General features: G+C 46.1%; 1 protein-coding gene across 1 annotated transcript in view; it reads left to right on the top strand.

The window, feature by feature from the left end:
• Positions 1–2,598: 2,598 nt before the first annotated feature.
• Positions 2,599–25,236, top strand: part of C9H3orf70 (chromosome 9 C3orf70 homolog) — a 38,279-nt gene continuing 15,641 nt past the window's right edge. The window contains exon 1 of the mRNA XM_039489903.1: positions 2,599–2,860. Within this exon, the coding sequence (XP_039345837.1) occupies positions 2,686–2,860 (175 nt within the window). The 5' untranslated portion in view covers positions 2,599–2,685. The remainder of the gene's footprint in view (positions 2,861–25,236) is intronic.

Raw genomic sequence — 25,236 nt, 5'->3', positions numbered from 1 at the left:
AACTATTTTAAAATAAAATCTGGATAAATAAAATTATTCACTAGTCTAATTCTGCCACTCAGGTACAAAGTCTGGGGCCAAATCTTAACAGCTAATTGCGCTTATCAGAAGAAAATGGCAATGGAAACCCTAACTCTACCATTCTGCAAACAAATGTGTTTACAAACCAGAACTCACCCAGCAATGGCTGTTAAGAGCAGAACTAGGACAATTCCCCTTCCTAATTAACACCACCACATATTCAATTTCCAGTACCATATGAACTAAAGCAGAAGATACTCTTTCCATAATACATCTACACTGCAATATATACCCTCAGCTGGACCATCCCAGCTGACCTGGGTTCATGAGGCTTGGGCTAAGGCAGGGGTTCTCAACTTTTTTCTTGCTGAGCCCCCCCCCCCCCAGCATGCTATAAAAATGCCAGGGCCCGGGAGGAGAGAGGGAAGTGCAGGGCTCCGGGCCGGGGGGGGACGGACCCTTGGGCATAGGCATAGATTTACTTCTATTTTGGTGGGGGGTAAGGGCTGGTGGGGCTCAAGCCAGCTCCGCATAGCAGAGTCCAGGGAGGGAGCGCCACCTCCATCCCCTGACTCACTCAGGAGGCCACTCAGCCTGTCTGGGCTGTGGGGGGATGCAACCAAAAAATATAACTCAAAGGGGTACTCAGTTCAAAAAGTTTGAAAACCGCTCAGGATGCAGGGAGAGGGTAGCTAGGGGCTGTATGAAATTAAGGGGGTAGCTCAGGGTGCAGGCAGGGGGTAGTTAGGGGCTGTGTATGGGTGGGGGGGGGCTCCCAGCTTCAGCGCCCTGCTGCCCCTGCCTTGGGTGGAGGGGGGAAGGTTTGCCAGCTGCAGCCCTGTGCCACTCCCAGCTTGGGGTGGTACCGCTGGCTTCAGCCCCTTGCTGCTCCCAAACTTGGGGGAGGGGTGCTGGCTTGGGCTGGCGCTTGGGGCACCGGGTTTCAGTCAAGAGGCTCTGCGGCCCTCCTGAAAGGGCTCATGGACCCCCAGGGGGCTGCAAATCCCCGGTTGAGAACTGCTGGGCTAAGGGACTGTTTAATTGCGGTGTAGATCTTTGGCCTCGGGCTGGAGCCTGAGCTCTGGGATGGTGGGGGTGGGAGAAGGAGGGTCCCCATGAGCCAGACTCAGCTGACATGAGTCAGCTGTGGGTTTTTAATAAATAAAGTGCTTCACTACCAGAAATGACAACTAAGGGAAGACATGCTGCTTCTACATCCAGGCATCAGCATCACTACAGCGCTGAGAAGTGGGGTGTAGGCTCACTCCAGACTGACTACTGAAAACATCAGACAAAACCCAAAACCTCTATACAAATCGTGGAAGGGGAGAACAGATGAGAAACAGGACAGACTTTTAATAGATCTCTACATACAACTCTCAAGCAACTCACTGCAGTGAGATCAGGAAAACGAGGCGGACTGTTCCCAAATACAGAATCAGTGACCACAAACTGGGAACAACAAAGCACAATGCAAACCCAAAGAGGAATGACTGTGCAACCACCATGAGAGAAGAAACTGAAATGGAAAGATATTTTCTACTCCAGTGTCCACAATATGAAGTAATATACCAATGATATTTTCTTGAGTTACCACAAATAAATACATAAAAATAATAAATAACACTTGGCGCTGAAGCGAATGAAAAAAAGCTCTCATACTAGGGGAAATAAGATGAGAGGAGAAATAGTGTCATATAATTTGCCATCAAATTAGACATATTAATGGCAAATGGCTACAAGGGAATAAAACCCAAAGATTGCTGTGATGATCTATCCTGGGAAGATGCTGAATTACCTCTGCCAGAGACCTCAGTTGCCTGGGTTTTTCTACACGTTGCCAGCACTGCTATGTCTTGTCATCCCAGCAGATCATTCTGATTATGAATTTGCTGGAGGAGGAAAGGGGGCTGCTAGGGTGCAGAAGGAGCAGTGTCTCTGCAGTGGGGAGGGGCACAGAGGTGTGTGTGGGGGGGGGGGATGCTGTTCAGCTGTACAAGGAGTGGGGGGCAGGGGGTGCGTGGGGCCAGGGATAGGCCACTCAGCAGCAGGTTACATAGCAAACCGCCCCTGACTCAGCAATGGAGCATCCTTGTCAGAGGGACAAAGGGATCCGGATCATCCAAGCCCCGCACAGGGCACATCCTGGCCGCCCGGCTCTCAGCTTAACACACATTAGTGACTTGATAGGGGGTGTGGGGGGCAGTGGCTCCCTCCCAGCTGTGTATATGGGGGGCAAAGCCGCTGTGGCGGGGGGAGGCAGAGTCTGCCCAGCTGTGTGTGGGGGGGGGGGACAGCGGAGATGCTGGGGCGCGGGGGAGGCAGAGCTGTGGGGGAACTGCCGTGTTGGGGGCAGGGTCGATTTGGCGGGGGATCAGAGGCTCCTCAGCTGCGATCGGGGTCGGGGCGCGCGGGAGCCCCCGGGATAGGGCCGCGGTCCCGCCGCCTGCGGCCCCTGGGCGGGCTCCGGAACGCCGCAGCCCCGCCCCGCACTGGCCGGCCGGCCGGGGGAGGCGCCTGCTGGCCGGGCCCCTGCGCGGCGGGGCGGGCGCTGGGCGGAGCCGGGCGGGCTGGCCGGGCTCTGCCCGCGGCGCTCGCTGCCCTGTGGCGCGGGGACGCTCCCCGCTGGCGGCTCGGCTCGGCTCAGCCCGGCTCGGCGGCGCCATGAGCGGGGCGGCGGCCGGGAAGAGCGAGAAGCGGGACGAGGCTCAGGCGCTGGCCCGCAGCTGCGCGGGGAGACCCGACTTCCAGCCCTGCGCTGGGCGCTCGCTCTGCGCCACCCACAGCCACGGCCGCTGCTTCCGCCTGCACTGGTGCTGCCACCTGGGCTGGTGCCACTGTGAGTGCGGGGGCCGGGTCGGAGCTGGGCGGGAGCGCGGGGCCGGTGGGGGGGGAGTTGACCGGGCGGGCCGGGGTCGGAGCTGGGGGCAGTTGGCCGGCGCGGGGCCGGGTCGGAGCTGGGACTAAGGGTGTGGGGGTGCGGCCGCGCCCCCCTGCTTGAAGCAGTTACTGTCAGATGCAGGGTTTACAGTTTGGTTCAATGGCTCTCAGCATCCCTTGCTGGATAAATTGTTCCAGCGCCATTGGCGGGGGTGGGAGCGTGGCTGGCGTGGGGCTGGTGAGGGGGTTGGGTTGGAGGGGGCTAGAGCGGTGCTGTCACGGGGGGTGTTGGCCATGGAGGGGGCTGTCACGGGGGTGTTGGCCATGGAGGGGCTGTCACGGGGGTGTTGGCCATGGAGGGGGCAGTCACAGGGGCGGGGAGTTGACCATGGAGGAAGCCAGAGTGGTGCTGGCTTGGGGGAAAGGGGTTGTTTGGTTTGGAGTGGGGCTGTCATATGAGGTTAGCCAGGGATGGGGCCATGGCTAGAGCGGGGATGGCATGGGGCAGGGGAGATGGTTGACTGGGGAAGGGGGCTGGGACTGGAGTAGGGCAGGGGTGGGGTTGGGCTGGGCTCAGAGTGGGGCTGGGGAGGGGTTCGGGGCTGGCGCTGGGTGGGAGTTGGCCAGTGCAGGGTCAGAGCTATGGGCACGGGGTGGGGCACTGCGCTTGGGCTGGGGACGCATTCAGTGGCCTTGACCATGGTGCTGATCCAGGCAGGGGAGGCTGTGGAGGTAGGTATTGGCGGTGCCCCACTCCAGGAAGGGCTTTGTGCCCTTCCCTGGTCTGGCTGAGCCCGCTCAGCCCTGGTGGTGGCCATGAGTGAAAAGGCGGTTGCTGGTCTGTGGTCCTTGTCCTCTCTTCACCATGGCACTGTGCAATTGATGGCCCAGGGTGGTGCCTGTGTGCTCCGGACAAGGACTTTGGGCCAGCCACTGAAGACCCTGATCAGAGAATTGAGCCTAGATTTTAAAACTGAGCCTGGTGCAGACTGGGACTGAGATGTGCGAGTTAGTCAGTGTGGTGTGTGCAGAGGGGGGGAATCAGGGTAGCCATCCCTCTGCTGAAAGCTCGGGGAGCAAGCAGCATACCCCTACAGCTGTCCCTCTTCTTTGTATCATGCGCTCCGCCTGCTTCAATCTGCTTCAACAACTGCCTTTGTCAATTCACTGTTTGAATTCAGCAGTTGAAAACTGGAAATAACATTTTTTTAAGGGTGAGTATAATTAACCAGTAGAACAGATTTCTTAGAGGCGTGTAAATTCTCCATCATTTTGAGTCCTTAAATCAAGGCTGGGTGTCTTTCTAAAGGACATGCTGTACAAAAGTGGGTTGTTGGTCTAGATGCAGGAATTGTGGGATAAAATTCTATGGCTAGTGGAGGTTGGACTTATGGTCTTAAAATTCATTAAATGTACAAATACTTATACAGTGCAAGCATCGATCAGTGAGGCTTAGAGTCATAGTACATCACTATTGAGTCTTTGTGATATTTAAGGATCTCCACCTTAACTTGATATAAAATGGGAATTAAGACCAAATAAATGCTTTCCATAGTTAGGTGTCCAAAAATGAACACCTTGGTTTGAACTTACTCATGCATTCTTTAATTGTAAAGTCTTATAAAATAAAATTATTAAATGTAAAGTTTTTTGGTAATCCAAGGATAAATTTTTTGGGAATTGCATTTTGAGGTATGGTAATGGGGAGACATTATGTCAGTAACACCGACTATGTAGAAGAAAGTGGATAACATTTGCGTCATATTACTTTTTTGCACTTTCTCTCACATTTTGACTGGTATAGTTAGTGAGTTTTTCAGTATAATTTTCATCTATCTGAGGCTGGTCAAAAAGTAAATTTTATCAGTATGCCATGACCATTTATTTCTTTTTTTTTTAACTTGGGGCAAAGTTACAATAAAAAGTTAACATTGCTTATGAAGGCTCAGGTTAATGTTCCAAGATCCTGGCTAAAGATTTTGGTTTGCTGACTGGGGAGCCCTCCTCTGATAGAAAGGGAGACCAAGTTTGTCAAAACCTAGACTCTCCTTGGTGCATCTCTTGGGTACGTAAGTGCTGTGAAAACTTTTCTATTACAAGGACAGTCCATATTTTACTGTACCACAGTATGTTAGGAGGAGGGGGTGGGTCACACATGTCCAATAATGTGCAATAGAGTTTAGCAACTGCTAATAAAAATAATTAATAAAATGTTCTCTTTAAAATGCAGATTGATTTTATTGGTGCATTAAGTAAGCAGGTCAGGGAATCTCTAGCATAGGCGCCAACTTTTCCCAGCTCCGGTGGATGCTCAAACCCCAGCCCTGACTCCACCTCTGCCCTGCCCCCTCCCGCCCCTGCCCCACCCCCAGTCCAACCCTTCCCCCAAAGTCCTCACCCCAACTCTGCCCCCGCCATGCCCCATTGGACTCCTTCCCCAAATCCCCTCCCTGGCCCCGCCTCTTCCCCGAGAGCGCCACGTTCCCCATCCTCCCCCCTCCTTCCCAGTGCTTGCCGCCACAAAACAGCTGTTTTGCGGCAGCAAGTGCTGGGAGCTAGGGGGAGGAGGCAGAGTGGAGGCGGAGGTGAGCTAGGGCAGGGTGGGGAGCTGCCGGTGGGTGCAGAGCACCCACCAATTTTTCCCCGTGGGTGCTCCAGCCCCAGAGCACCCATGGAGTCGGTGCCTATGATCTCTAGGAAATTGGCATTTTGTCATAAGATGAATCTCACTAATAATTTCTTTCCCAGAGCATTTAATTCCTGGACATAACCATCACATATGCAAGCACATTTCCCCGCAACCCCCTCCAGTCAAGCACGTCTCTAGTAGCAAAAAATATGATGGATCTTAACTGGAGTCATCATCAGAGCCACACAAAGGTTTTGGGAACCTGGGACAAAATGTGAAACTGAGGGCCTCTCGCCCTTCAAAAAAAAAAGTTACCATGGAGATGAAAGAGTTTAAGAAGAGGGGAGGAGAATGGGGGGCACAGAGTGGGCCCAGGTCTGTGGGGTCACTTCCCTCCCTGCTGGGATTGGGGGCCAAAGGGGGGGGGTCAGAGAGGACCCAGGCCTGTGGGGATGCTGCCCACCCTGCTGGGATGGTGGGTCTCTGCCTTATGTGTGGCCAGAGTCTGCTCTTGGTCCTGTCTTTCCTTGAGCTCCAGCTCCACTGCTGGTGGGAGTGGTATCCCTGACTCTACTTCTACATGCAGGCTCTTGGCCTGGCAGATTGCCTCGGGACCTGGTGTGATGAAGCCAGTGGTTGCAATGGTGGGATCTGGGCCAAAGGTGAGTGGCGCTGCAATCTGTGACCCTGTGCGCCAGGTCGCAATGCCTCTGGCTCAAATTTAGCCTAGAGATCTCTTTGTAATTTGGGGGGTGGGTGCAAACTGCCTCTTTTGCCCCACTCCAGGTGGTCCTGGTTACCATTTGTTTATCTTGAGCCAGAAAAGTTGCTTTCCCAGTTCTGTTTTTGATACTCTCAACCAGCCTTGCAAATAGATTGTTTTCCGTCTACTGAAAATACAATATGTTCATGTCCCAGCTTATGCTATTAAAGGAAGCTTTTGTGTTTTACAGGAAGATTCACTGTAGTTTTCCTTTATCTTACAACTTCTTTATTTTTTTTCTTTGTATTTTTGTGTAAATGCATTTTTAAAGATCCTCCTTTCTCCTAAAATACTAATGGGATCAATCTAGTAAAACTGTTTCTCTTTATGAGACTCTGCCCTATCACAAAAACATTGCTGGGTTTCAGGCTGTCAGCCTGAAAGATTGTTTTTTCTTACAGTGGTTGTGCCCATGAGGGTTTATAAATTGCAGCATAAAACACTTGGCATTTTATCTCTAGCACTGTTCAAGCTGCAGGTTTTGTGTAAAGGGAGGAGCAAAAAGTGACAATCCTGAAAAGTATATATGATGGCTCAAGAAAGTGAAAGTCTTTCTATAAACAAAATTTAAATTTAAAACTTGGTTTTGGAAATCCAGATGTATCACTTTTGATGAACAATACTTTTATTTTTCTGACTGTATAGTTGTTATACATGTTCAATCATTATTATACAGTTCCTCTCTCTTGGTATTTTCCATTTCTTCCTTCTGGTCTCAAGTGGGCCTATTCCATTTTATATTATATCAGTGGTATTGACATTGGGTGGGGGAGTGAGCCAAGGTTTTGAGTTTTTTAATCTCCCTTCTGACCCGCTCTTGATTTTGGAAACTCAGTATCATCCTTCATATTAAATATAACCAAACACAGTTCTGGAAGAAGTCTGTGTATAGGTTTCCTTGACTATAGCCCCAAGGAATAATTTTTTGCCTAATTTGTGCAGGTTTGTTTGCAGTCACAATATTCCTGTTACAGATCTTGGCTAGTGGAATTGACCTTTTGCTAAATGTGACAAGTGTCCTTCAGTAGAGCTGGCCAATTTTTTTTTGGTGAATAGTAAATTTGCTGAAAAATGCAGTTTCAGGGTGACCAACGCTTATTTGCAGATTTGGCAAAGAGTTTCAGCCAAAGAAAAAATGAGGACTTTTTTCAAAAACGTCAAAAGAAGATTGTACATCTTCAAAACAAACCATTTCAACATTTTGTTTTGAAAACGTTGATTCGAATCAACCTGAACAAAATTTTTTTGGTTTTCATTTTGGCAAGAAAAACAGAAGAAAATGAGTTTGGGTTCCAAACAAACCAAGTCTTGGTTTTTTGGGGCGGGGGAGGTAGGAGTGGTTGGCCATCAAACCAAAACATTAATTATTTGTGCAGCTGTGTATCATCCTCTTCTAGCCTACCTTCTCCCTTCATGATTTCTTCAAGTCTTTTCCAATCTAGTTAATATTTTCACTTGCTTTGAATGAATGCTTCACCTTTTCCTGTCTATAATTCTGCTTATTAGCTTTCTTTTTTTCCTCCTGGAGTAGGAATACTTTTTATATTTAGTGGTATTTTAACACTGCTATGTGAAAATAGAGTTTTGAGCACTTTTGGGTTGGGAATACAAGAACAACCATACTGGGTCAGACCAAAGGTCCATCTAGCCCAGTATCCTGTCTTCTGACAGTGCCAATGCCAAGTGCCCCAGAGGGAATGAACAGAACAGGTAATCATTAAGTGATCCATTCCCTGTTGTTGCGAAGGGACTTAGGTGTAGCCAGTCATGTCACAGCTTGGCAATAACATGGTTCTCTCTTTACAAAGAGCAAACTCTGCAAGAGTGAATCCCATTTTAAACTCTCTCTGATCCAGAGCCTGTTTTGGAGGCAAGGGAGGCCAAACTCTCCCACCACCTAAGAAATTTTTGTTTATTTCAGTTGGCCAAGCTATTGACTGAAGCATAGTAGTATGTAATCGTCCAATTACAGAGTGTATCACAATGTGTACATACATAGGGGGCAAATTGAGGTTGCACAGGCAACCTTAATTCTGGTATTTCCTCACTTTGAGTGCTTGACTTGGCAACCTTAACATAGTAATTTTTGTCTGTAAGTTCCTAACTTTTTACAAATGCAAACTGAAAAGACAAATTCCGTCATGTGGAACCATATTAGTTCCTATATGGGTCATTGGCAGGGTTGCAACCTTTAGAGGTATAGCACAGATCTCTACCACTTTAGTTAATAGGTTAACTGATAGCAGTAGTAAGCTGTTATGCTCTAGGTGGCCCACCCACTAGAGGATGAAGGTACATTTTTGCCACAGGGTTACACAGCTATATGCTGACAACAGAGGGAATAGTAAGAGTTGGGGATAGTGGGTTAAATTCTAGATTCTGGAAGAAAGTGTGCTCTAGTGGTTGTAGCCTTTTTGCCTCTGCCCTGCTCTCCTGCAACACTGCCTCTCCCCCTGGGTCCTGATCCTGCCCTGTCTTCCTTGCTCCTAGCCACACCTTCCCCCAAATCCATCTCCATCCCTTAGCGTGTCTGGGTACCAGCAGAGTGGGCACTGAAAGAGAGATGTTCTCCCTGCTCTGTTTCTGTCTAGTGCCACAGTGGTCCCTGGCAGCCAGGAGGAGCAGTTGCAAAAAATGTCCTGCTCAGCCCTTGCCGCTCTGGAACGGTGCATGCACAGTCACTCTGTGGAGATCATATGTGTTCAGTCCAGTCAGCACACAGGAGCTGTGTGAGGATGGAACATGCTCAGTGCAGATGGAATCTTCTGAGAATTTAGCTGTCAGCCTTTAACAAACCTCTACTGAGCATGTGCAAACTGTATTTGGTTGTGGTTTTTTTGAGGGTTTATAATTGGCAAAATTCAGATGGATTTTCACACGGATGGCAAAAGGCACAGCTTCAAAGCATGGAAGTGCTAGAATTTCTCCATGAAACAGTTGTAAGAGTTTTTTAATATGGGGAAAACATTGCCCTCTTACATTGTTTTCAGAAACAGCTGAACCATTTTTGCTGAAATGTTAAAATAAATAAACCAGAGGCAACCTGGTATGGTAAAGTTTGGCAAAGTTATAAACAACTGAAAGCAGGGATATATAATGGCAAGTGTTAGATAACTGTAACTTGAGTTGCTTGTGAAAAAGACTTCTTCAAGAACTCATTGCCAAAGATGTTTCAGCTGCAAGGGAGATATTTCCCACTTTGTTCCCCCTTTAGGTGTGCTGGATAAAGATCTTTAGAGTAATCAAACATTTTTGTACATAATTTGTGTCATAATTTATAATCTCATTTTTATAGCAATAATTTTTTTTTGCTGCTCTTCTTTTAAATACTAAAGAGACTTTGAAATTTATTTTCCCTTTCAAACAATCCCCATTACACACACAGTTTCTGGTGTTTAATTTCTTGAAAACTGGGTCCAATTTGACTTTTCCCCGGATCTTTCTCATGCCATTTTCAGTGCTAAGAATTTGTCTTTGTATACTGCTTTAGCAGCACAAAGGGACTTGAGCTATAAAAAGAGTGAGGGGGGACAACAAAAATAAGACTTATAACGGAAATCTGCCTAAGTCTTTAAATATAGGGCTCACTTCTGTGACAAGATACAGTTGGTAATAATCCTTCATTAGCAAGCTACACATTATGAGTTAAAAGATCCCTTCCATATCTGATTTCTGTGACTGTTAAACTTGCCAGGTGAGCAGAAGTTGTTCCTGCATAGTGAATGTATGTAGGAAATGTAGATCTCCCTAAAATTGAATATCTTTTCCCTGTCTGTATGTTTAAAGACTGATTGTCACCTCTTCTCTTCTGATAAACTAAGTTGACACATAAGTTTAAGGCTAGACAAGGCCAATATGATCATGTAGTCCAAGGGTCGGCAACCTTTCAGAAGTGGTGTGCCGAGTCTTCATTTATTCACTCTAATTTAAGGTTTCGCATGCCAGTCATACATTTTAATGTTTTTAGAAGGTCTCTCTCTATAAGTCTGTATATTATATAACTAAACTATTGTTGTATGTAAAGTAAACAAGATTTTCAAAATGTTTAAGAAGCTTCATTTAAAATTAAATTAAAATGCTGATCTTACACTGCCAGCCTGCTCAGCCTGGGATTCTGTTCACCTAGGCCGGCAGCGGGCTGAGCGAGGCCTGCGGCCAGGACACCGGCTGGCAAGGGGCTGGCAGCCGGGACCCCAGACCTTGAGCGGAGGGTCAGGGTTCAGGGCAGAGGGCTGGGTGTGTGTGTAGGGGGGGGTTCAGGGCAGAAGGCTGGGTGTGGGGGGAGGTTCAGGGGTCAGGGCAGACGGCTGGGGTGTGTGGAGGGTGTAAGGCAGAAGGCTGGGTGTGTGGGGGGGTTCAAGGGTCAGGGCAGAGGGCAGTGGGGGTGTGGGAGGGTGTAGGGCAGAATGCTGGGTGTGGGGGGTGTTCAGGGATCAGGGCAGAGGGCTGGGGTGTGTGGGGGGTGTAAGGCAGAAGGCTGGGTGTGGGGGGGGGTTCAGGGGTCAGGGCAGAGGGCTGGGTGTGTGGGGGGTTAAAGGGTCAGGGAACGGCTGGGGGGTGTAAGGCAGAAGGCTGGGTGTGTGGGGGGGTTCAGGGGTCAGGGCAGAGGACTGGGTGTGTGGGGGGTTCAAGGGTCAGGGAACAGGGCTGGGTGTGTGTGGGGTTTCAAGGGTCAGGGCAGAGGGCTGGGGTGTGTTGGGGTTCGGGGTCAGGGCAGAGGGCTGGGTGTGTGGGGTTCAGGGTCAGGGAAGAGGGCTGGGAGGTGTGGGGCTGTAGGGCAGAAGGCTGGGGGTGTGTGGGGCTCAGGGTCAGGGCAGAGAGCTGGGGCATGTGGGGTGCAGGGCAGAGGGCTGGGTGCATGAGGGGTTTCAAGGATCAGGGCAGAGGGCTGGGGTGTGTGGGGATTCAGGGGTCAGGGCAGAGGGCTGGGTGTGTGTGGGGTTCAGGGATCAGGGAAGGGCTGGGGGGTGTGGAGGGTGTAGGGCAGAAGGCTGGGGGTGTGTGGGGGTTCAGGGGTCAGGGCTGAGGGCTGGGGCATGTGGGGGGTGCAGGGCAGAGGGCTGGGTGCGTGGGGGGTTTCAAGGGTCAGGGCAGAGGGCTGGGAGGGTGTGGGGTTCAGGGTCAGGGCAGAGGGCTGGGGTGTGGTGGGGGTTCAGGGGTCAGGGCAGAAGGCTGGGTGTGTGGGGTTCAGGGAAGAGGGCTGGGGTGTGGGGGTGTAGGGCAGAAGGCTGGGGGTGTGTGGGGGTCAGGGCAGAGGGCTGGGGGGGTTCAGGGGTCAGGGCAGAGGGCTGGGGTGCTCGGCTCGTGGGGATGCTTCTAGCCCCCTGCCCTGAGTGGCTTATGGCAGGGGGCTGGAAGGGATATGCCCCGTTCCATCCCCTTACCCAAGGCCTCATCCCTACCTCTTCTCTGCCTCCTCTACGGAGCAGCCAGCATGCTGCCACTCTTCCTCCTCCCCCTCCCCCTCACAAGGGCCATCAGCTGATTGGCGCAGGGAAGCAGAGGAGGAGGGGCAGGAAAGCAGCACACTGGGGGAAGAAGTGGGGGAGGGGAGAAGCTTGGCTGCTGCAGGACCAAGCTTCTGCCTCCTGCCCCCGCAGGGGAGGGCAGGGGGGGCTGAGTGGGGCTGGGGGCCGGGACCGCGGCAGGCAGCAGCATGCCACTCAATATTGGCTTGTGTGCCGTGTTTGGCACGCATGCCGTAGGTTGCCGACCCCTGATGTAGTCTGACCACCTGCATAATGCAGGCTATAGAATTTCACCCAGTGAATTCTTGCATCAAGATAATAATGTGTAGCTGAACTAGATGTCAAATAATGGGAGAATCCACCACATCCCTTGATGAATTGTTTCAATATCTAATTACCCTCCCTATTAAAATTGTACATTTTATTTCTGACATGCACAAGGTTGGTGAGATAATATCTTTTATGGGACCAACTTCTGGCCATTTTATTTTATTTCTAGTCTGAATTTGTCTATATTCAGTTTTAAAGCCATTGAATTTGGTTGGGTCTTTGTCTGCCAGATTAAAGAGTCCTCTACTATCAGAAATCTTCCCATGTAGATACTTATTCACCATGATCATGTACTTTGTGCAAAGAAGAATTCACATGATGAACTGGATTAATTTTCAAATCCAATTTAAGATGGTGTATCTGGAAGTAATGGTGAAGAAACACTTAGATGCTAGGGTGATGAATGCTATATAAAGCCTGTAAGAAATAGAAAAGAGGAGTTTTTACCAGTTAATATCATAAAAATGTTCGTAAAGACAACTTGATGCCTAGAGTAGCATAAAGGTTGCTTCTCTCCCCATATTAATGGCCTGTCTGAGTGTGGCAGCTAGGGATTGTTTTTAGTGTATCTTTTCTTTAGTTTAGGCAATTTAAAAGGTGTCGTATATGCATGATTTATATAAGATTCCAGAACTGTCATCTGTCTGTCACTCTGAAATCTGAAATGTCTGATTCAGTGTGAAGTGATGGAAACAGCTGCAAGCAGGGCAGAGAGCTCTTTTTGTTCAGCATATTCAGGTTAAATCATCACTGGGATTGGCTGTCTGTTACCATCCCATTTTTAAGTTCTCAGCCATTTTGACTTGATGAATTATATCTGTGTGGTGTACATTGTACAGCTACCGCAAAGCATGTGTTTGTGCCCTGTATCTATGCCAATGCCTTGACCATTGAGATATCACCACCCTTACTCTACAGTTAATTTGCATGCAACAGTTTCATTCATTGTATGAAGAAGACTACATGGATTACTTGAACCAACTCCAGCAGTTCTTCAAAAACATACATACCTCCTTACCACACCATCCCCCGTCATCATCCACACAAATCAACACAAAATTTTCCTCCTAATGTTTTAGCCTGCACAACGAGGCTGTTGCTTTGTCTGATCACTGACTAAACTCCAGTGTAATGTGGAGCAATTATAGTTCTTGGCGGATTGTTTGGTTAGCTCAATCTTTGTTTGAAAATAGTTTGAGAATATAGCTCCTTGGTCCCAGGGTATGTATAGTTTTTCATCTGCTATTCCAATACACAAGGGGTGTTTGGATTTCAAAGGACCTACCTCCCACTCAGGCACCAAAATATAAGTAGCCAGACTTTCAAAAGAGCTCTGTATCCACTGTGCTGAGCTCTTCTGAAAATTTGGCAATAAGTGTCAGAATGGGAGGTTTTGAGTGCTGAGCTCTTGAAAATGTGCCCCTCAGTTTAGACTATAGCTCTTATTTAAGTCTTCGAAGGAATAAAAACCTTGCCCCTGATACAGTGATAGATATAAAGCAGCCCCCCACGCCCACTAGACTAATTTTTCTTCAAGGCTAAAGTGAAGCCATGATAATTTCTAAAGGCTCAGTATTGAAATTCCACTTTATCATCTTGGCAATGTCACTCCCTTGCCCGTTACGACCTTATTCTGCAAACTCTGCCTAAAAGTCCTCAGTGGTTCTAAGAGCTTTAGTCTGGCATTTTCTTTAAATGTTTGTACTTTGGCACTGTCCTCCTTTGTGTGTGCTACCACTCTGATTTATTTGTCAGCATACTTGATCATAGTTGAATTTGCATACACCAGCCAGGCACACAGACTCTTGTATAGGCTTCAGTTCTTGTTCAGCAATACAGACAGGCTCAGCTATATAAGGGAGCCTGCTTGCAGGTGGATGCATGTGCAGTCAAAACTTTCTAAGAAGGTAGGATTGCTTCAATAATACATGCTTCCCCACTGTGATGGAAGTAGCTCTGCAGACAGCTGGAAGTACTCCACAATTACAAGTTGAGTACAATTGTTAGGAAATTGGGTCTCTGAACTTTTTGTCTCTTATAGGCATTGGAAAAGTCCCTGCTGTTACTAGGAATGAAGTTTTAATCAATCTGTTTCAAACTCTGTGGAGTAAATAGAGGCTGTTGGAACTGAGCAATCCATAAAGAAGTAGGTTGATGGCTGCTTTTAAAAAAAAAACTTGTATAATGAGCTGATGCTGTTTGTAGCCTTTCTTGGCTTTTCTGATACTGGCTGAATAAGAACTCTGATCCTGGTGGCATTTCTGTGAACTCTTTTCAGATTCACATTTAACAAAGACTTTGAATATCTGTTGCTCTATGATTTAAAGTTTGAGGCATGGTTTTGTTTTGTTTTGTTTTCCACTATTTTTGCATTAGTGCCTAAAAACTATATGCTATTTAAATGGACTTGTGTATGTTATTGATACTGTCCTTTATACTGAGCTTGACTTGCCTCACTGAGTGCCATTTAAATTGACACTTTTTATGCTAATAGGGTTAACCTAGACTACTTAATTTGAAGGACATTATGGAAAGTCTCTTACTGGAAAGGGTTTGAGAGGTAAAAACACATATTAAGAAAGGAAAAGTCTGGAGCCACAGAGTTGTAGTTTTAAAATCTTGACAGAATGGGGCTTCAGGTGCCAGTATATCTTTGCTACATGTATACTTACTATCCCATGTCAGGTCTTTATGTGTGGTATAAAGACCAGATAGTCTTTGATAGAGTATTTTTGCTTTTCTCATAGACTTTAAGGTCAGAAGGGACCATTGTGATCATCTAGTCCACAGAACCTCACCCATCCATTCCTGTAATAGACTCATAACCTCTGCCTGAGTTGCTGAAGTCCTCAAATCATGATTTAAAGATTTCAAGTTACAGAGAATCTGCCATTTACACCAGTTTAAACCTTCAAGTGACTCATGCCCCTGCTGCAGAGTAAGGTGAAAACCCCACAGGGTCTTTGCCAATCTGACTGGAGGAAAATTCCTTCCTGACCCCAAACATGGCGATCAGTTAGACCCTGAGCATGTGGTAAGACCCACCAGCCAGACTCCTGGGAAAAAATTATTTGTAGTAACTCAGAGCCCTCCTCATCTAGAGTCTCATCTCTGGCCATTGGAGATAGTTGCTGCTTGCAGTCACAGATCACTTACATGCCATTGTAGGCAGTCTCATCATACCATCCCCTCCATAAACTTATCAAGCTCAGTCTTGAAGCCAGTTAGGTTTTTTTGCCCCCACTGCTCCCGCTGGAAAGCTGTTCCAGAACTTCACTCCTCTGATGGTTAGAAACCTTCATCTAATTCCAAGCCTAAACTTGTTGATGGCCAGTTTATATCCATTTGTTCTTGTGTCCACATTGGCACTTAACTTCTTTTTCTCCCTGGAGTTTATCCTTCTGATGGATTTATAGAGAGCAATCATATCTCCCCTCAGCCTTCTTTTGGTTAGGCTAAATGGGCCAAGCTCTTTGAGTCTCACCTCATAAGTTAGGTTTTCCGTTCCTCTGATCATCTTAGTACCCCTTCTCTGCACCTGTTCCAATTTGAATTCATCTTTCTTAAACATGGGAGACCAGATTTGAACACAGTATTCCAGATGCGGTCTCACCAGTGCCTTGTATAATGGCAATAACACTTCCCTGTCTCTACTAGAAATATCTCGCCTGATGCATTCTAGGACTGCATTAGTCTTTTTTCACAGCTGCATCACAGTGGTAGCTCATAGTCATCCTGCGATCGACCAATACACCGAGGTCTTTCTCCTCCTCTGTTGCTTCCAACTGATACATCCCGAGTTTATAGCAACAACTCTCATTGTTAATCCCTGAGTGCATGAACTTGCACTGCACTATTAAATTTTATCCCATTTCTATTATTCCAGTTTACAAGGCGATACAGATCTTCTTGTATGATATTCCAGTCCTCCTCCATATTGGCAATACCTTCCAACTTTGTGTCATCTGCAAATTTTATTAGTACACTCCCACTTTTTGTGCCAAAGTCATTAATAAAAATGTTAAATAAGATTGGTCTCAAGACTGATCCCTAAGGAACTCCACTAGTAACCTCCCTCCAGCCTGACAGGTCACCTTTCAGTATGACCTGCTGTAGTTGCCCCTTAAATTAGTTCCTTATCCACCTTTCAATCCTGATTTTAATCCCCATCTTCTCCAGTTTAACTTGTAATTTCCCCTGTTATCTTCTAGCTGCTTACAAATTGGTTGTTAAATCATTTGTTCTAGTATCTTTCTAGATATCGAAGTTAGACTGACTGGTCTATAATTCCCCAGATCCTCTTTGTTCTCCTTTTTAAAGATAGGTACCATGTTTGCCCTTTTCCAGTCTTCTGGGACCTCTCCCTTCCTCCATGAATCTGGGGGGATCCTGACTCACCAGTGGGTCATGGGAAGGTTCTAGATGAGTAAATCCAGCCCTGGACATGGTGACCAAACACTGGACCTAGACAAACATACACTTCTCCCGGCTCAGTGCAGAAGGGAAGCCTCCAGAGTGGTGGGGGTGGTTAGGAGAGCAAGCCCGCACTCACCTGCATTGATGGCTCCTGGCTCCCAGGGCTGGGCCTGGCTCCTCATTCCAACTGTTGTGACTTGGTGCACCACTCAGACACTGCAACCCTGTGTGCCTGAGTGCAATGCCTGGAGCCAGTCCCAGCCCTGTGGGACAGGACCTGTCACTGCAGGGATGAGTGCAGGGCAGGCTTGCTCGCCAATCCACCTCCCACCTGTCTTTCCCTCTGCATCGGGCCAGGATTAGGGTTGTCGGTCACAGACACACACAAAAGACAAAATGCAGTTGGTGGGTCGCCACAGTAAAAAAGTTGGGAAGCAGTGATGTGTGCGCGCACGCGTGCAGGGCAGGAGGGGCACATGTTGTTGTAACTACAGAATTTTTTGCATTTCTAAATTACAAATATCCTTGTCCAGAAATCTGAGGCTTCACCACTGCTGAAACATACATTTCCAACTGAAAAGCAGCATACCACACTACTGGAGTTAACTACAACAGCTACTTGTACCTGATGGACTATGGTTTGGGGCCCATCACACTCCTGAAGGTGCTGTAAGGAAGGCACCAGCCCTGAGATAAGGATTGGTGGACATGGCTTTCACAGAAGAATTTTACATCATTTGAATAAATATTATCCTGACCGTCCATATTTAAATGAACACAGTTTATTTAATCATGTTGCTGAAATGCTGTGAACTAAGACTGCATTAGTACAATGAAACAGAATTTGAACATGACCATTTTGTGTTCATTGGCCCAATTAAGGAAAAGTAACCCACAGCATAAATGTTGAAAAGATTTTTCTTTTTTTAGAAATTTCACTGTTAATAACTGAAGATGTTAGTAGCAGTCATTAAAAAAATGTGCTAGTATTTTCAAAAAACTTACAGGTTACACAAATTATTCTAGCACCAACAGTCCTTTATGCCCAGTGAATAAACAATAAAAGTGCTGGTAACAACAAAATAGCAAGACTATTTATGGCATGGTGTATAATAAAAGTGGATATTACAACCAAATAGTAAGATTACTGGTTGCATGGTTAAAAAAATAATCACACCTAGTTTATAAAGTCTTTTATATTGACAGAGTACTTCTCAAATATTAAAGAAACAGTTTTGAAAATTATGTAGTAACATTATTAAGCAATGTGAAGTACAAAAGCGACAGACATATCCAAGACAAAAAGCCTGGTAGTAATGGGGGGACTTTAACTACCCAGATATCTGTTGGAAATGTTCTTAGAATGGATTGGGGACAACTTTTTGTTTCAGCCATTGGTGGGAAAGTGTTCCCCTTTTATGGATATCAAAAAAAGGAGTTAAATGGTAGTGCGATACTTTCTCATGGTGTCTGAGAGACAGTTTCCTTGTTCCAATGGGTAGACAACTGTTGTTTTGATTTTGAAAGCTACAATTTCATAACAGGCTGGTTAAGTTGCCAACACAATTTACAAAATGAGTAGTCGGAATCCACGGAGCACTTTAACAGCAAGAGGCAACACTAAGTCACAGAGACACTTCTCAAGGAAGCTGCTGATTAACATTTCGCTCACTCATGTCAAGGCTTTTAAGAGCCATAATTTGATCTCTTCCTCTGTCATGTGTCCCACATGGAAACTCAGTTCAGTACTATACGCTTGTAGGCACAACCTCCATTCAGGCTCCAAGGGTAAAAATTTTCTTTCCTTTCAGAGGAATAGTTCTAGACACAATTAATTCAGCTAGCATAGTGTCAGAGCTAGGAATATTGTCATAGAGCAGGCATACTCTGTATTTCCATTAATCCAAAAAAAGTTGTTGTGAAGTAGTTAAGGTTGCTACAGTCACAATGTAACATTGCAAAAGAAAGAAAATGAAGAGTTAAGCCACGTACAATTGCACATCCTCTATCCCTCCACCCACAAGCTGCCTCTCTGGTTTCAATTATCCCTGACCCGATACTTACCATTATGCCTAGCCTGAGATCTCATACATGTACTCTTCTGATACCTCCATAATGGATGAACCAACAATCCAACGTACACTTTATTTACAAGGGTAAAATATAGAGGAAGCATATAAAGAAAGGGGAAGATGGATTTGGAGAGGATACATCAGTAACAGCATATACTCGCAAGAAACAATCTCCAGGGTTGATTTTTTTTGGATTCACAAATTGTTTATTCCATACTAGTGGGTTCTGTAACATAGAGGAATGCACATACTTTGATGAAGCATTGCAGGCCTGAAGCTGCTTGAGTGTGGTGAGGTGATGAGGGTGCTGATTTGCCCAGGGGGCCAACCTCTCTGTGGCAGCAACAGGCAGTACTCATGGGAAAAGTCCCCACGGTGTAGGGGGCCCCCTCAGTGTTTCCAAGACCAGTTGCTCTCTCCCAGAGTAGTTTGGCAAACCTTTTTCAGGGCAAAATAGGCAACACACCAGGCAGGGGATCACCCATGCTCCTTTCAGATAGAGCAGTCCTCCTCTCATCTCCCTTCCAATTAACTTAGTCAGCCTTCCATCCCCCAGGGTTCGCCCAGACACAAGGCTCAACACAATTGGTGAAGTGAGCACATGCTGTTTTCCTCATCTCTCATTTATCCACCAACAAGCTTGCTCCCTTTTTTGTCAGACATTTTAACCCAGATTACACACGCATGAGCAAGAAATGTTTCAGTAGGTCACTGAGTGCCCAGAGGTCACGCCGTGCTCAGTTCTTGGGGTACCAAAGTCCCAGGGGAACCCCTCAGAAAGAGAGAGAGGTTTCAGAGGAAGAGGCTGCCCAACCGCCCTCCATGACCACCCAGGCATCATCCAAACAGCAGTTTTGATGGGTTGGGCAAGGATTCAAATTCTCCCACTCCTCTGATTTTACAGTTGTGTCCTTTAGCCCATGTCCTGCCCTTTAAGGACTGACTTGTCCATTTCCATCAGGCTAGGGAGCGGATCACCGTGGACCAATGATTCTTGGATGTCATAACATTGTGCTACGCCATCCAGTTTTTGGCACTCCCTCTCTTCCATCCCACTTCCCTGAGCCTCTCACAGGCTTCTAATAAGGCAGGAAGTGGACTCTCTTCTTCAGCTAGGAGCAATAGAACTGGTCCCTTCCCCTTACAGGGACTGGGGGTTCTACTCAAAATATTTTCTAGTACCAAAGAAGTACTGAGGCTGGAGGCTGATCTTAATTCTAAGACAACTGAACAAGTTTGTGAAGCCTCAAAAGTTCTGGATGTTTACTTTAGCAACTATAAGTCCTTCTCTAGAGAAAGTGGATTTATTTTCATCCCTCTGCTTATGAGATGCCTCCTTCCATGTAACTATACACCCATTGCACAGGAAGTACCTACAGTTCTCCATAGGCCAAGATCATTTTCAGTACTGAGTGCTTCCCTTCGGCCTATCTCGGCCCCAAGTGTGTTTTCAGATCAGATGCGGCACATGGCTCTGCAGTACTGTCTTCAGTTTTGGATCCTGTTCCAAAGCACCCTTCTTCTGGGCCCAGGGATACTGCTCAGAAGCCACCTGAAGTGGCACTCATAGAGGCACTACTCAAAGAAGAAGGTCATGTACTAACCCTATGCAGTAAATGTAGCTCTTTTGAGATGTGTCCCTGTGGCTGCTCCACTACCCACCCTTCTTCCCCTCTGCTTCAGTTGTTCGCTAAAGGATGACTGAGTAGAGACGGAACTGAGGGTGGTTCACCCGCATACCCTTGTATAGCCTTGGTGTCTGCCACTAGGAGGCATAAGGTACATGTGTGGGTTGAACCGGTACTGTTAGCTAGAAACTGCCAATCAAGGACTCAAGAGGCACTGTTACCCGCACACTGTAGGACACCTCACCTTTACCCTTCTGTGAGCTCAAGGCCTAACCTGGTTGATTTAGGTATCCCACCCTTTCCCATCTTGGGCTCAGGGCAAAATCTGCTCAATTTAAGTATCCACCCTTATCCAGTTCCTAGGGCTAAGGGTGTACTCTTCTGCGGGTTTTCAGGATCTTAGACCGGTGAAAGAGGCTTACACAGTAATATCGTTATCTTATATTTATTAACAATTACCAAGCAGAATACACATGCTAAGCTCACCAATCCTGATCATGCAGGTGGACTTTCCCTGTTGGCCAGGCAAGGTCAGTCTCGTCTATAACTTCGTTGTGTGTCATGGTCGTGCAGAGGAGTCTTAGCTACTCTGATCTTAGGCTGTGTCTTTGAGGTGAGTAGTTCTTCTTTTTTCTTTTTCTTTCTTCCAGGTCTTTTCTTCTTCTTTTTCTTCAGCTGGTCTCCTTTGTGGACCCCAGTTTATATAGTGAAATTTGAGTCCTGCTTAACTATACCTTAACCAATCATTTAACTAAAATATTACAAAATAATTCTTTGACCAATCTTAACATATTGCGAAATAGTTCTTTAACCAATCATACCTCACCACCTTAATTGATTTAAATCTTACAAAATTAGTTATGCAACAGACAAACAATAAAAAAAAATACAGATAAATAATAGAGAAGTAGGGACCATAAAGGCAAAACAATAGAAGTATAGATTTTACAATCACAATTGTTAAGTGATTCGTTGCCAGGCAGAATGCCATCAAGCAAAATTTTCTTTAACCATCTTAAGAGATTCCTTACTTATCTGGTGATGGTGGGTACTATTAGGAGGGGTACTTTCTTAACAGCCCAATATTACATTGTTTTGATATACCGTATATATTTGATCATGAGCCGGTTCATTTATAAGCCAACCCCCAAGATGGATAAGTAAAAATGAAAAATTTATAATTATTATAATTCAGGGGTCAACAAACTTTGGCTCCCAGGCCATCAGGATAAGTCGCTGGTGGTCTGTGATGGTTTGTTTACCTCGAGCATCCACAGGCTCGGAGGTAAACCTAAGTAAACAAAGTGTCCTGGCGTGCCAGCTGCTTACCCTGATGGGCTGGGACAGCAACTGGTGAGGAAATTTTTTGGGGGGGAGAAGCTGGGAGTCAGGGGAGTAACCCCTGTGACCACCCCCCCATGACCCTACCCCGGGACCCCCACACTCTCCTCATCCCATCCCTTATCTGGGGAGGGCCAGGGGAAGATGTCTCTGACCTGGCTGGAGCTGCTTCGGGCGGTGCGGCTGCAGCATGTTCCACTGGGCTGGGCCGGGTGGCATGGCCGCAGCGTGCTCCGGCACTCGGACTGCGAGGCCACAACCTGCTCTGGGGGTGGGGGCCAAGCGGCATGGCTGCAGCCTGCCAGCCCCGGAGCTGCAGCTGCTTTGGAGGCTGGGGGGAGAGCAGCTTGGCCAGAAGCGGAGAGAGACTGGCCCCACCTCTTCCCTTCTGTCTCTGCTGGCTGTGCTGCCTCTCCTTGCTCCCTCTGTTGGGGGGAGGGGCTGTGTCCCACCTCTCCCTCTCTATACCCATTCATAAGCCGACCCCCTTCTCTGGTGCTTCCCTTTTTTACTAAAAAAATTTGGCGTATGAACAAGTATATACGGTAATTTAGAAGGAATGTGAGGATGTGACTTCCTGTGTCACGGCTGCTGCTCTTCTAATATGGATGCTGGGGGGGAGAGTAGTCTCAGACCTTACAGTATGACTGCAGGAAAAGGCCTCTGAGCTTACAGCACATGCACATCTGAAGTAAAACATCCATAAGGGGAAACATCTAAAAGAAGTACAGTTACTGCATAGGGTGAGTAATGTTTCCTTATGACAAACAATGGCTAAAAATTATCCTAAATCCATATTTTAAAAACATTACCCATTGCACCACATCTATTCACCATTCACCTCTCCACTAACTTTTGTGAAGAGATCTGCTGACAAAGGAAAAAGTGTCATGGACAAATATCAGGCAGAGCTCAGTTTCAAACACTTCTTGTTAAACATTTACGAGAGACACCCAGGATTTTTATCCCATTATAAACACAACATGAACTATGTAGCCACTACCAGTCTCTACTATAACAAAGATACAGCAGAACTTAATCGCTTCCTGGACCTTATATACACTGTGAACTCTGCTTTCCATTGAATACAGGAATGCATTATTTTCCATCTTTTAGACCAGAAGCCAAGTACCGAAAGGATAAAAGAGCACATCTTAGATATGTCCCAGGTTTTTCTTAGCAGAGCTACATTTTCCACATAAGCAGAAATGGCAGGTGTTCCAACAATCTATTTCCTGTGCATTTACCTGGTTCAATACCTGCATCTTGACAAAGCATTGTAAGTTACAGCAAGCATTCATCAGTGGAAGTGGTCTTCTGTAGCAGAATCCTTCAGCTCATTGTGTAATTATGAGTTAAAAATATACATTAAATGGCAGATTAAAACATGTATAAATTGTTAAAGATGGGTGGGGAAAAACATCTCAAGGGTTTGATCCAACTCGTATTAACATCAGTGGAAAGATTCTATCTGTTTCAGTGGGAGTTGGGTTAGGCCCTGTGTCCTTGGTATAAGAACTGATGGTCCTGGCCTTTAAGATAGAAAGAGGTAAATTAGGCTTTGGTTGATTTCTTTTCCATAGAAAGGAGATGCCCTCCAATGCAACCATTCCAGCTTTGTGTGAGGTGATATTTTTAATAAGTTGAAAGTTATTCTCTTTGAAATTCCCATATGTTTTTGTCAGTAGGCATATAGCACTGTTAGTTGGTTACATTTACAGTCATTATGTTAGAGTAAGGAGGCTAGCATTACTTGTCACAGCTTTTGTACATGATTCCTTCAGGGAGTATACCTTCTCATCATCTCCATCCTGACTGACCTTTCCTAGCTGCAGAGCTTGGTGGCCATGGCTTTCTCAGAGAGAACTGATCACATAAAACAAACGTTTCATTTGTCTGTATGTTTAAAAAAAATCAAATTGGGCTTAAAACTAGCTGTATTTTTAAAAATAAAATATATTCACGGCTTTTTAAAGATATGCTCCAGGTGCCAGTAACAGCAGCAGACATCAGTTTATGTAGATGATTTATTTTTCATAACATGCAGAGCTCATCTGGGTGTGTGTTTTTGTATAAAGGTTTGTAGATTTTTTTGCCTAAGGTGATTCCAACTCTCCATTATGCTATTCTTCATGGCTTGTCTTGGGATATGTTTGAATGTATTTTCAGCTACTACAAGGTCAAACAATTTAGCTGGTAATCCTCTCTTAATAGAATAGCTACTGTTTCCCTCTACCCTGAAATTAGTGCCAGCGTGGCAGATTTCAGAGACATATTGTGAATTATGCCATTGCTAGCAGCATGCAGTAACAAACAGCAAACATCTCAGATAACACCTGATCTGTCCCCTACCCTCATTTTGATTTCTCAGCTTTTCTTTCAGAAGAGTAATTTAGACTGGTGCACCCCCCCCATATATGGGAAAACAAGGCTGTTGACTCAGTCTTTAAGGTCAGATCCTCTAGTCTGACCTCCTGTACATTCCAGGGCACAGAACCTCACTCACTCACTACTGCAATAGACCCACAACCTCTGGCTGAGTTACTGAAGTTGTCAAATCATGATTTAATGACTTCCAAGTTACAGAGAATCCACCATTTACTCTGACCAAAGTAATAAAGTTTATTACTTTGAACATATAGATGGAAATTCAAGACTTTTCCCTATATATCTTGTACCACAGAGTGTGTTTTACTTTTTTTATATTTGAGTGCAAAGAAAAGACTCCAAATGTAAACACTAGCGTGAATTCAGCAGTTCTGATCAGCTGCCCATGTATGTATCAAACTGCGTTAGGTTCACAATGGAAAACACTAATCAGTGGATTTTTGCTACTTTGTTAGCAATGGTCAGAGAGAACTTCTGAAGCCGAGGACATTATTTCCCATCTAAAGTGAACAGTAATTTCCCGAACAAACTAAACATTTCAGCACGCGGTAAGTCTTGTCTTGCTCTCTCCCTTTCCCTGCATTATACATTTCCCTGCATAGACTTATTTTTTGTTGCTTATTCCATCAGTTTCTCCCTCTTTCTCCTGCCCACCCTGACATCCGTAGCTAAGGCTTGGAAAAATCTAATAAACATCTAATAACCAGAGAATGAAGCCTACTAGCCAAAGTCAGATACAAAAAATGGGGCTGTCCCCTCCACTGGGAAGGGGCATCAGCCAGCTGTGAAGCTAGCCCCCTGCTCCCAATTCTGGGATTCCTCACAGTGGTTTCCTTCGACCCAGCTTGAGAGTTACAGCTTTTGCATTGGCCCCTGGCTTGTTAGTATCTAAGTATAAATGCCTCCCATGTGCTCTGGCACTAGAAAGGAGAAGAGTCTATCCTTCCATACCCTAGGTTACCTGGCCAAGGCATTGATCAATATTACCCCATATTCTCAGCCTCCCTAAGCTGGAGGGATACACAAGCTTTATAAAGTCTGTAAACCAAGTCCAATTTCAAGAAAAAAGAAAATTAGAATAACAGAGTTGAAAAATGAGTGTTGGAAATCAAAGTAAGTGAAGGACTGTGACTGAAGAAAGACAGAGACTTCTGTTGAAACATAGAGCAACTTTTATACCAATTGTTGCATAACTTAAGGCATTTTCAACCTTTTCTGTTCATCTCTTGTCTCCAGATCCCAGCAGAACTCATTTGGCAACAGAGAAGCCCTATACAGGAAGTTCTTCTTTTATGTGTGA

This window comes from Mauremys reevesii, linkage group 9, assembly GCF_016161935.1.
Source record: "Mauremys reevesii isolate NIE-2019 linkage group 9, ASM1616193v1, whole genome shotgun sequence".
NCBI lineage: Eukaryota > Metazoa > Chordata > Testudines > Geoemydidae > Mauremys > Mauremys reevesii.
Note: the sequence above shows the minus strand (reverse complement) of the source record. Positions and strands in the feature narration are given on the sequence as shown.